Source organism: Falco rusticolus, chromosome 9 (genome assembly GCF_015220075.1).
Source record: "Falco rusticolus isolate bFalRus1 chromosome 9, bFalRus1.pri, whole genome shotgun sequence".
Lineage (NCBI taxonomy): Eukaryota > Metazoa > Chordata > Aves > Falconiformes > Falconidae > Falco > Falco rusticolus.
This window is the reverse complement of record NC_051195.1, coordinates 3,618,214-3,630,513: the sequence shown is the minus strand read 5'-3', so window position 1 is coordinate 3,630,513 and position 12,300 is coordinate 3,618,214. Positions and strand designations below refer to the sequence as shown.

The 12,300-nt window shown below is 45.4% G+C and overlaps 1 protein-coding gene across 1 annotated transcript in view; it reads right to left on the bottom strand.

Moving 5' to 3' along the window:
• ADAM12 (ADAM metallopeptidase domain 12) overlaps nucleotides 1-10,969 on the bottom strand; it is a 187,357-nt gene extending 176,388 nt beyond the window's left edge. Inside the window, exon 1 of the mRNA XM_037400747.1 lies at nucleotides 10,685-10,969. Within this exon, the coding sequence (XP_037256644.1) occupies nucleotides 10,685-10,916 (232 nt within the window). The 5' untranslated portion in view covers nucleotides 10,917-10,969. The remainder of the gene's footprint in view (nucleotides 1-10,684) is intronic.
• Nucleotides 10,970-12,300: the final 1,331 nt, after the last annotated feature.

Here is a 12,300-nt window from a genome sequence, read left to right as displayed (position 1 = left end):
GATGGGGGTGAACTTAGGAATTTTAAGAAGGGGAGGAGACCGAGTAAGGAGTAAAAACTACCCACCGAGCACATCACTAACTAGTCAGGTAAAGGAAGGTTTCCACCAAGGTTCAGTAAGAAAATGTAATAAGTACAATACAATACAGGATCAGTATTTCTATCAGCAACCTTTACTCAGCGTGCACAAGCGTCCTCCTGAAATCCAATACTCCAAGTTAGGAGACAATGTCTGCACAGAGGACAGGAATATTACCAAATTATCCAATAACTTGCAGGCTGGAGCAAAGGGCTGAAACCAAGTACTACAGAAGGGAGGGTCATACCCTTAGGGACTAGTAAGTTTTCTGCTCTGAGCAGTAATCTTTAAAGGCAAGTGACACCTGACAGACCCATACACGCTATTCAGTGTAACACTGATGTCACGTGAAGCAAAGGCAGTCCTGGAACGCTGCATCAAAAGAAGTGTTTCCAGTGAATATCAGATATTGAAGTTACTCCTGAGAGTTAGCGATAGAAGCACATCTGGAATGCTGCGGGCATTTCTCCTCACCTCACCTGCATTCACAAAAGATTAATTCAGCCTGGAGCTGGTGGATTGGAAAGGCTGCCAGGGTGAGCAGGGAAGTGGAAAGACTGAATTACAAGAAGGGAACTAAAAGAATTATTTTGCATAATCTACAAAACCAAAGATGACAGGACCCATGACTGTCCTTTAGCTTTATATACCTTTTGGTATTTATCTTGCCAGTGCTGATATATTTATAGATGACGAGTATAAAGTGGCTATACATAAAGTTAGATAGGATTGCAATATAGAAGTTCTGAGCAAAGAGGATCACATCCAGCTCTTGCGGATCAAGGGGGGAAAAAATCAACTTGCTTTAAATGGAAATTGTTAACATCAGGACTAAGACTATATCATGCCAAAAAAAAGAAGAAAAAAAAAAGTGTCAACTATCCAACTCTTTGGCCTAGGAGTGGGGATTTGTGCTTCCAGTCCTCTATTTTACTCCATCTTGCAGCAAAAGCCAAAACATTACCCAAGCTAAACATTATCCAGGCACAGATCTTGCTGAAACCACCTTCTAGAATGGTACCCATTCTGTTTGAGGCAGGAAAAATAATAATTGGTCACTTACTAATGTAACAAAAATCCAAATTAAAACAATATCTGAAAATAAATATGAAAATGCTGCAAAATAAACCAGTACCAGATTTCCAGTGCATCACGGTTAAAGACAGAAAGCCCAGTAACTCGCATAGGGTCAAATAAACAATAGTTTGCCTTAAAGTCACCCATCCATCCATCTTAAATTTTACACTAACCACCAGTCGAAAACAAAGACGCCCTCTCAAAAGAAAGGCCAAAAATCAGAAACTCCACCATGCTGGTAAGTTACTTCCCATTATCCCACTAACAGCATTTACACAGCTTTAAAAAAGACAGCACAGAGCATACCGGGCTCTGCCCTCATTTGTATGTAAGCACAAGAGGCTGAGCAAGATTTGACTGCGCATAATATAGAAATCTTATCTTTTGCAGTAAAGTTTTTATTAGTTCAAAATCATAAATTATTCTTCCAATTAACCTTTGCACATCTAAGCAGTACATTGATTCTCTCCACAAAATCTAATAAAATTAGTCCTTTCATGGCCTGCCTGGAAAATAATTATTAAAAAAAAAAAAGAAAGAAAAAGAAAAGAAAAATGCAAGCCACCTAACTAACACAAAGTGTTACTTGTTTTCTCACTCCTCCCCCATTTCCCAAACCCAAGACCTCAGGCATTTAAGCACATGTAACTTTTGGAAAGCAACTGATTCCATAGATCTTCTTGGGCTTGAATCTTGCATTTTCCTTCCCGTTGCAAAATTACTACTCATGTACAAAATTTTTAAAACCTCAAAAGTCAGTAAAGGTCTTTGATGAGCCTGAGGACATGCAGCAGCAAGATGACTCCACGCATTTCTGAAATCAATTTTCCATTCTTTCTGCTTCTAACACAAAAAGATCCCCTCTCCAGCTTGACAGGTCTGTCAGCTTTGCACCGGTCCGCATGTGACTGCAGCACGTCCGCTTGATCTTTTGCACTGAGCAGCTTCGCAAGCACCGGCTGCTCAGATGAGAAATAGGAGTTTGAGATGCACGGATCCCCTTTAACTAAACAGCATTAAACCCAGGCTTTTTAATATTTCAGTTTTATAATTCCAAGAACTATCTCCTGTCATCACTTGTTCTTGCATGAGTTATTCCCTTCTTAAATGTGATTCTGCTGATGAAATAATCTGCGACAGGGAACAGCCCTCCCCCACGAAATCCCATAAACTCCATGGAAAAAAAGTCATGTGTTCAACATTTTAATACAAACATGGGAGTGAAAGCTGAAATTTCAAGGTAACTTGCTGTTCTTCTCGACCAAAGGCTCTGTGGTCAGTGTCACTGTGTGACCAGCTGAACAAACTAATGACACATATTAAGGTGAAAAATAGAGAGAGAGGGGAATAAAGGAAAATAAAATGTTCATTGTGGAACATACCCCCTAAGCAGTTGGATCATCTTAATCTTCAAGCTTCTGTAATACAACTGTTGGAAGGCTCTAAGTCTGCGCACAATAAAGTGCTTTATTCAGGGAACCATATGACTCCATCAGTCATTCAAGCACATGTTTGGCACAGATTGAAAGTGAAAAGCATAGCTAAGTCAAATATTTCAAAACTGAACTTGTCTTTCTAACACACATGGTTTATATATTGGTGTAATATCTATATAACTTTTCAGTTCTCATATACGGTAATGTCATGGCTAAAGTACAAAATGATGTGTGCTGCACTAGGCAGCATCGCGCTTCTTGGGAGTTAACAAATGCCAAAAAAGCCATTGAGGAGAAAATTAAAAGGGAACTATCACACTTGACAGTCCTCAAGAAAACAGCAAAAATAGCTTTTGTTCACTCTAATTCTTGAATATCTATTTCTCAAATCAGGATGCTACACCATTCTTCACTAGAGAGCTGCGCTGCAACGAATCCAGGACAGCCAGTTCCTTCCTCATCATGTGCCCGAGATCTGTCTCCTCTGTTTGCAGATGAAATATTGCTCATCATACAGAGTTACTCCTGCTGATGCAAATGCGATTAAAGCAATCTTGGGAGAGCACAGTGTGATTAAAGCCTAAGTAATGCGAGAAGGATTTGGGCTCTCATTATACAAAATACATATTGAAATGCACTCAAGGAAAGAAGCCAGTATATCTCAATATCCTCCCTGTTCTCCAGGACAAAATGTGACAAGTGGAGTTTGGAGAACAACATTTGCCATTGACTGCAGGAGGGGGCAGGGAGACTGCGGAGCATTTCAAATTGTGAAAACCAAGCTTTATTACGTATATAGTATATATACATATACTATATTAGGGAAACAGCTGTCCAGCCTCATTTGTGATGTTGTTACGCATTTGACTGAAGAATTACTATGCAGGACCAGTCCAAAGACAGAGTTGTCGTCTTCTTTTTTTTTTTTTTTCTCCCCTAGAAGAAAACATTTCAAGGTAGGAGACAAATAAAGCAACAAAGCATTGAACCAGAGGGCATTTTGGCACACCGGGTGATGGGTACGTATCAAGAGGTTCCCCCCATGGAAGAGCTCAGGGCTTGGAGTTCACCAAAAATGTCATGTTGTAAATGCAAGATTCAAACCCAAAGTAGCTTTGAAAAGTAAGTGACATAACAGCTTAGGAGAACTCCTGTCCCCTTGCTGCAGATCCTGTTTTAAGCTTGCTGGGTTCCTTCTAACCCAAACCGTCCATAATTCTTTTCCAAGCCCTGATACATACCACATAAATCATCCCAGTCATTCTTTCTCACATAAAACAAGCGGGACAGGACTAATAACAGGTAAAAAATACCAAGGGCTGCACAATGCCTTTCCCACAGGTGTTTCCAGGATGCCATAGCGCAAGATGTCCCATCTTAACACCACCCCATCATCATCCCAGCATAGGCACCACCGGGGCACATCTGCTTCTTCCTGCACTGCTGCTCCTTCCCCAGAGGATCCCAGTCTCAGAGATTCTCATTTAGATTATAAACTCAGCCTCACACCCTTCAGCATCAGTGAGGCAGCACCTAACAAAACCACTCATTTGAGGAGAGAAACAATAATCTGTGCTTTAGAAGCCCAGGCAAAAGTAATCCACAGAGCCCCAATGTCAAAGTACTGCATATATTCATTTTTCAGCAACAAGTCCACATAATTACGTGACAGTCCAGATCCAGCATTCCTCTCCAGCTCCTCCCTCCAAATGCTCAAGAAATCTACTTTCCACTGAATGAAGTTCAAAATTAATCCCCAAAATACGATTTCCACTTGGTCTTTTAAAAGACACAATCCTTTTCTCCAGTGATTTATTGGCCTCCCTCGCTGAGTGCAAGGAATCCTTAGCAGAGCTGTATTGAGGGATGTTCATTCCCGTATACGATCATCAGTGAAAAAAACCTACTGAGTGGGAGCTTGAGTTGTGCTCATCACATGCACACAAATCATTCATTCAGATGTTCTCTGGGAAATCACGCCGAAAACACTGCAAATCCAGCTGAAGCAGATTTCGGGATTGATTTAGGTAAACGTGTGTGGGAAACGATCTGTATTTCTTTCTCAAGCCTAGCAAACGAGACACTGGGCTGAGGAGGCAATATCCATCACACATTTTTGTTTGTGCGGGGAATACCTGCTACTCGCATTATACAACAGCAGAAAAAGGAAAATGAACGGCACATGTACTAACATAAGCTCTCACTGAAACCTGTCTCTCTATTTTTTGAAACACAAATGAACAGAAAACTTAGAGTTACTTAATGTTCTTGAAGCCACCTACCCTGCTCAGGTTTATGTGTGTGACCTTACAACAAATGTCACCATAAGCACTGGATCGGTCCATAACTCCTGACTTTCACAGGCTTCTTCAGGATGAGCCACAGGAGTAACGAACATTTATTTTTATTGTTTCCTCAGGTCAAGATATCTCCTCAGGTCACTAACGTAGCTTTGCTTATCTAGCCTACACATCCTCTGATCCTGTCAAGCAGATTTTAAACAAATAGCACAGAACATCAGCGCCCGGTTGTACAAAGGAACCAGATCCATGGAAATAAGACAATTTATCCCAACTGAGGATCAGACCCACACACAAGGAACATACAGGACACAATAAACAGACACGCTGCTTCTTCCTGAAGCGTGACGATTTCTTCCCCAACAACCCTGCACTTCCCCACGAGCCACAAGGGTTTACCCAAAATCTCTCATTGGCGGGGTGCTCACTTAAGAGGCAATAGGTGACAAAATCAATACTATTTCACTTGGAATGCTTACCTCTTGCTTTAAAATCTGTGTCAAAATGCAAGCGTGGTTTTTAATCCAGATATGTTTTTATGATCTCCAATTCGCAAAGGAACGCGGATCAGGAGTGGGATGCTGCATCCTTCCTCGTAAGCTACAGAGGCCACGTTTTACTCTCAGTTGTAGCTCTGTCACCACCGTGCTCTCAATGGCAGAACAGGAATGCAAAACAAGCTTAAATAACCTGGACTCAATAGTACTCCTCCTCACGTCTTCTAATCATTGAAGGAACAGCGGATCTTTAGCACACTACCATCACTGCGTACAGACTGCTGCTGAATAAAATATTGGTGATGTTCAGCTCCACACATGGTCAGGCCCATATGCTCACATTATTAAATGTAGCATTATGACAAACTCCAGAAATTTTATTTTACGTGACTATATCAAAACAAAATCCCATAAGCACTTGGATTCAGTGAAGTTTATATTCTAGAATGTTCTTTCAAAGGTAAGCAGTCACACATGAGGTTTATTTCTCTTGCTTGATCAGCTGTTTTCAGAATGATAACAGATTAAATAGAAGCAAGAAAACAGACAACTCACCATTGTCAGAGGAAGGTTTTTCACTTAATACATACAACACATACTAGTAAGACTAAATTTACAGGGACTGACACAGTTCCTCCTAACAAATAACTAAAAATAAACTAGTTAAAGATTCTTTTGTACCAAATTCTGCATCCAGTTTTTTATGCCTTGCTGTGTATTATCTAGCATGGTTAACAGGCCGTGAAACATTTCACTTCTTGCCTTATTAGATCATACATTTTGGACAAGGAAGAATGTGTTCATCTAATCAATGGGTTTGTCATGTTGACCTTGTGAATGGACAATCCCCCACCCCCAATCTAACCAAATAGTTCTCATCCTAGCTCCAAGGCATGGAAAGCAGCAAACTCATTTACACGGGGTATAAAAAAATAACGAAACAACATGAAAAGACTTAACAGATGATTCAGCATTTCTGACTGGATGATGCAGTTCATCAAGTCACTTTCTGAAGCATCGATGCCAACATCACACTCGATATCAACGTAGTCTCAAACTCTTAAGCGATACTGAAAGGAGAAGGGTCAACATCCTGGAGCAGAGGCCTCCTAAGAAACAATACTTTTTCTCAGTTACTGTGATCCTTTTATCAATAAGATAAAAATTTAATACCATTGAAGCACTTTGCTCTGCTTTCCCCAGAAACAAAGGGAATTGTCCTTTTGGACTGTGCTGTCCTATCCAGAATCAGCTGCAACCCTCTACCAGACTTACTCAAGCCATGGGGTTTTAATTTGATTTGTCATAGATTTGCCCTGGAGGCTCAGCGGGGCCTTAGAGAAGCCTCTACAGGCGTGATTTAGGCCTTTAGTACAGTATAATTTTGGAAGTGGTATACTTTGTCCTAGGAGTAACCTGAAAAGCCACTTGAAGTGCAAGTACAACGCACACACGACAGGAAGAGCAAAATCTGAGATGATGTGGAGTAAAACACAAGAACGTGTAGAGGAAAAGAAGCCATCAGAAAAAGCAATTAAAGAAAAAAATCCTTCCAATGCACATAGCGTGAAGGGCCTGGCATCCTAAGCAGGGCTGGATCTGCGTGAGGTGCGAAGCTGGGGAGAGCCTGCTGGCGTAGCAGAGCCTGGCCACATAAACCCAACAGTATTTCAGACCTGACTGCAAACACCCTAGAAACGTCACTTCTTTGTTCACAACAACGCTCACAGCAGAAGTCAAGAGAAAATCCACGCTATCAGCCTTCAAGCAGAGTCTCCAGAAGTCAGGGTTTTTTGGACAGGAGGCTTGGCAGCACCCCCAGCAGAAGCCGGGCTGTTCAAGCACCCTGGGCACGCATGTGGGGGCTTCTCTGCCACCCCGCGCTGGCCACATCCTGCTGCCCGCCTGGCAAACCCAGCCTGCTGCTCGCCATTCGCATGCAGCACTGCAGCCCTGGAGCGCAAACGGTGCTGCCCAAAAGGATGCACATGAATACTAATAAAACAAAGCCCAGCTGGACTCCTTGGACAATTTGCACTGGCAATGTGAGGTATGTTAGAAACATAGGGACCGTTAGTGATAAATCTGTCAGGATTAGGGTATGTGGGGGCTGAACAAGGCTGGTGGAGGACCAAATAAGCCTGTACATGAATTCAGCCTTTTTAAAACAGAATTTCATGATCAATAGCATCAGCAGCAGCTGACAGCTTCAGTGGAAGCAACAGATAAACACAGCCCTGGTCTGGCTGCAGTCACCCGTGTGTCGTTAGAGAAGTGCCACCAGGGCAGCCTCTGCGCTGCAAGCAGGATGAAAAGCTGCCCAGAACGTAGCCTGTCAATCATTAGTTCACGGATGCTCTTTGTGGCTGGATGGAGACCTTTCCAAAAATCTCAAGGAAAGCAAGAAGATGCCCAACAAAACAGCAGCAAACAAGCCAGCAGCTCCCCAGCGAGCAGGAGAGTTAACGATGCGAACATGATTTGAAGAGTGGGCATAATATCCTCAGCTGGTGTGTTTTGGCATGGAACTATGGAGCCCCCGGACAGTGACAGCTCGTGCCAGGCTATCTGCAGGGGACCTGATAGGGATAATCATCAGACAAGAAGGTGATTATACACAGGCCATAAATATCTGCCACAAACACTGGAACAGTTTGAAAGAAGACAGTATTTGAAAGTGAGCTCTCAAACACAGTGTGTTGGCGAGATGGGGTTTAAAGCGAGAGACACGATTTCTTCTGTAATTTATTTCTGTTACAGCTAATGCAGTTGCAATCAGTAACAACAATAAAATCTGACAGAAAAGCTATTTTAATTGAAGGTAAAGAATTTTGGACTGCAATTTTAGCATTTTTATTTTTCCACTGTCCTTCCAGCTGACACCTAATATGTAAAAGAGATTTAGCATCTAGTAATTTGGAGTTTACCTTTACACACCACCACTTTGTCTGCCCTGCAGATACAAGGAGGCCTTGACTCTGTGAAAAGCTTATGCAGATGGAGATTTTAAGGAATTTGATTGAGTCCATAAGATTAGATCTTATCCTATTATATATATTCCTCCACAAGGATAGCAAAGCCAGTTTTGCTTTGCTGAGGCTGGTACTTCAATTAGTTTTCCTTTTTGTCCATGAGGCCCTTCAGCCAGCCACCAAGAGCTAGCAATACTGAAAACTAGAAGGGCGATTGTAAAACTGTACAAAATGAGAAAGGAAACTCATACTAACAGTGAGCGGCAAGGCTACTTCGAAGTTGCCTGGCTCATAACCTAATAATTACTGGTTAATATTAGAGCTGTTACTAGGGCAGTCCCACCTCATGCATGTCTATTACCACATTCCAAAACAGGTTTTCAAGGTTTATCATAACTTAAACTCAAATGATCACCGAGCATATCTTTACGTAAAAATAAGGATGTCCCAGCAGCCCCTCAGATCACTAACACCGGGCCCGAAGCAGGCTCAGCAGCAAAGCCAGCTGAGGTAGAAGTTGCAGAGCTTCCTATCGCCCGGTGGAGCGGAGTGCCAGCACAGCACACGTCGCCAGCGGGCAGCTTCGCCGGGTCTAGAAGCACGCAGCTGTAACTTTCAGCACCTCTGCGACCAAGAAAGCAGCACATGCTCTGGGCAAAGCTAAAGCTGTTCTCTTCTTCCACGGGAAGAAAATGGTATTAGAGGAGAGGATGCTCGCTGAGCACACTGGCTGCGGAAGCCAAAGAGCAAGTTATACACATGTTACGGGGAGAAGGGGAGTAAGGAAGATGCAGCAAGGCAAAGCTGAAATCCAGCTGAGCTGCGAGGGTCAGCAAGCACCACTGTTGCTCAAGCTTAGACATCTACAGATGGGCACCGTAAGGATGAGCAGCTGACACACACTTTACGAAGAGCTTGATTCACCCTTAGAGCTTCAGCTTGGCTCTCAGGGAATCCCCTGGCACAGGTGACAGGATTCCCACCCCCACTTACCATTCTGCTCTCTCGTTTGCAAGCTGGATCTAAGTCACCTGCAGCTTGCCCTCTTACTCTATTGCATGGACAACGACTTTGGGGTTTGTTCATTTCTTCGTTTCTGTCACATGTGAATGCTTGAAGCATCTTACCTCAAACTTTTCTGGATGCATAGTCAAGTTTACCTTCTGTTCCAGCCCACTTCCAAGACATGGAGCAGCCTGGCCGGAATGTGCTGCCTCAACCCAAAGAAACCCACCCCCAACCCATCGCAAGGGAACAGGGGGCCTGTTTCTACTCATCTACCCGAGAATTGCTGCAGCCTTTAGCCCCAGTGCGCTGATTTGGTGTAAACAGAAACGCTGACGACAAGAAACTATAGACCCCTCACAAAGGCAAAGGGAAGCTTCAACTCCTGTTAATTCATTAACATAAATCCTAGGTGCTTGATTAAATGCAACAGCTCTTTCTGCCTGCCCTAGCATTTCAGTCTGCTGGCTAACATGTGCTAAAGTATATCTCCATCTTTCCCTCAGCAAGCCCAGAGCCAATGTCCCAGTAAAAGCTGCTCTGGATAAATCCGGAGACAAGCAAACATTTACCAGGTTTAAAGGTGCAATAAAAAAGACCCGTTACACGTATTTGTAGAGGAGACTCTCCCTTCCGCTCTCACGTAAAATGCGCGCTGTCAGCTGCTGCCGAGCGAAGAGGACAGGCCCTGCCCCCCCCCCAGGACCCCTCAGCCAGCCCCAGACCGGCTGTACGAAGGACAAGGGGCTTTTCCCAGGCTGTCCCCGTCCCCGAGGCGCCAGCGCCGCGCCAGCCCCGCAAACACCGAGCGCACGGCTCCCGCCGAGCGAGCCGGGCAGCGCCCGCCAGCCGGGGCGCCTTTACCGGCGGGGTTGGGCTTTTTCAGGCATTTTTTTCCCGGCTGGAAACAAGAAGCCGAACGCTGCCAGTATCCCAGCGCTGCCAGTATCCCAGTCCCGGAGCCCCCACGCCGGCCCGGGGCCGTGCAGGGGACCCTGCGGGCCGTGCCTGCCGCAGCAGGGCCCGCCGGGAGGGGGACGGGACGGGACAGGGCAACCCTCACTCCGCGCAGAGCAGCGGGAGATCCGCAGCTCCGGGACACACACACACACACCGCCGCCCAGCACGGCGGAGCGTTGCGGTGGGGGGAGGGGGGGGGCGCCGCAAAATCAGCGCTGGGAGCGCCCGGCGAAGCGCCCCCCGCGCAGCCGGCTGCGCTGATTTTGTTCAGGTCACTTCTCCCTTGCTTGTCCCCTGAAAATGGAGCGTGGGTTGAGGAAGGGCTTCAGGAAAGTCCCCAGCTCCGCGGCGGTACTTACCTTGCGCTGCGGGTGATGCCAGAAGGAGCCAGGGGAGGCTCAGCAGCAGCAGGGGCCGCGGGGCTGGGGGGCGCGGGGGGGCGCGGCGCGGCCGCTCGGCACGGGCGCGCTCTGGCATCGCAGCCCGGGCTGGGGGAGAGAAACTTTCATCAGCTGGGGCTGGAGAGCAGCACCATAATATACAGTTACAGAGGAGCGAGCTGGGACTCAGGATGTGAGAGATTTCCTGCATGCAGTTAACTCCAAAACCCCTCCTGCTCCTGCATGAGCCGCTGATGAGTTGGTCTCTGCTTTCTGGGGGTGTGGGGGGGTGGGGGTATGGGAAGAGTTGTTTTGGTTTTGAGGTTTTTTTTTTTTTCTTTCTTTCTTTTTAAAGAGGTTTGGATTGGGTTACTTTGGTTTGGGTCTGTTGGTTTTTTTGGGTTTGTTTTTTTTCTCCTTTGGGTTTTTTTTTTTTTGTGGGTTGGTTGGGGTTTTTTTTTTTTGGTTAGGATTTTTTTTTTTTTTTTTTTTTTTTTTGGCAAGCAGAATTCTGTTGACCGTTGCAATGAACGAGCAGCCCGTCCGAGCTGGCTTGCGCTCCCCGCGCTCCTCACCACGGAACAAATGAGCTCCGCGGGCGCCCCTCCGCGGGGTCCTACTGCCCGCCGCCGCGCAGGCACCAGCCGGCTCCCGGGGGGCTCTGGGGTCCCCCCGGCCCCGCAGCGGCTCGGCCCCCCCGGCTGCCGAGTTTTCCCCATTTCTGCTGCACACGCAGCCCTGGCTGCTTCCTCTGGAAAGTCATCTGTGTACGTTAGAGCACAGGGATTATTTATTAGTTTCATAATTATTTCAGAGTTGTTTCTGGTGCCTCCGACTTTCTTATTTTAAAAAAACCCACAATATAAAGTAAGAAAAAAAAAATACCCAAACCAAAACAACACACCCACAGAGTTGCCAGATGCATTTTTTAAAATCTTCCTCATTCAAATTATTATTACTGACTGTCTGGGAGAATAACCAAATACAGATTATCCATTCCTTAACGTACCACCAAAATTCATATAATGCCCACATGTTGCACAGAATGCTGTAGAAAGAACCTGATCCTGTAAACCCTTACAGACTTTTATTGTGCAGTTTTATTTTTAATTTACCAAGATTCTTCCCAAATCCCACCATTCGGGTATCACTGTTTAACTCTGCAGACTGGCCCCGTGTTCCTTGTGCAGGGAACTGTTGCCAAAACTGGTCTGACATGCCTGTACACCAGCATGCCCAACAGCCGTGCAATCCCACTTAAAAAACTGATTTTGAAACCACGGATGCAGGTCTTCTCTGGAGCAGAGTCTGGTAAGTGTTTTGTGGTGATCCGGCCTACGCCTTTCCCCATCTTGCAGGAGAAATGACCCAGCAGAAACTCAATGGGTACAAGACACTGTGCGTGCCAAGCTGGAGCCCTGCACCATGTCCTGCACCATGCCTGCTTTGCATGGTTAAGAGCATCCCTGAACCACCCTGGGGGACCGTCATATCTCTGGGATACCAGTGGTAATGTCAGGTCATCTTATCACAAATAAACCTGAAAAAGAGCTGGGACTGGGAAGCATATGCAGGAAGGCTTCTGATCGGCTGCT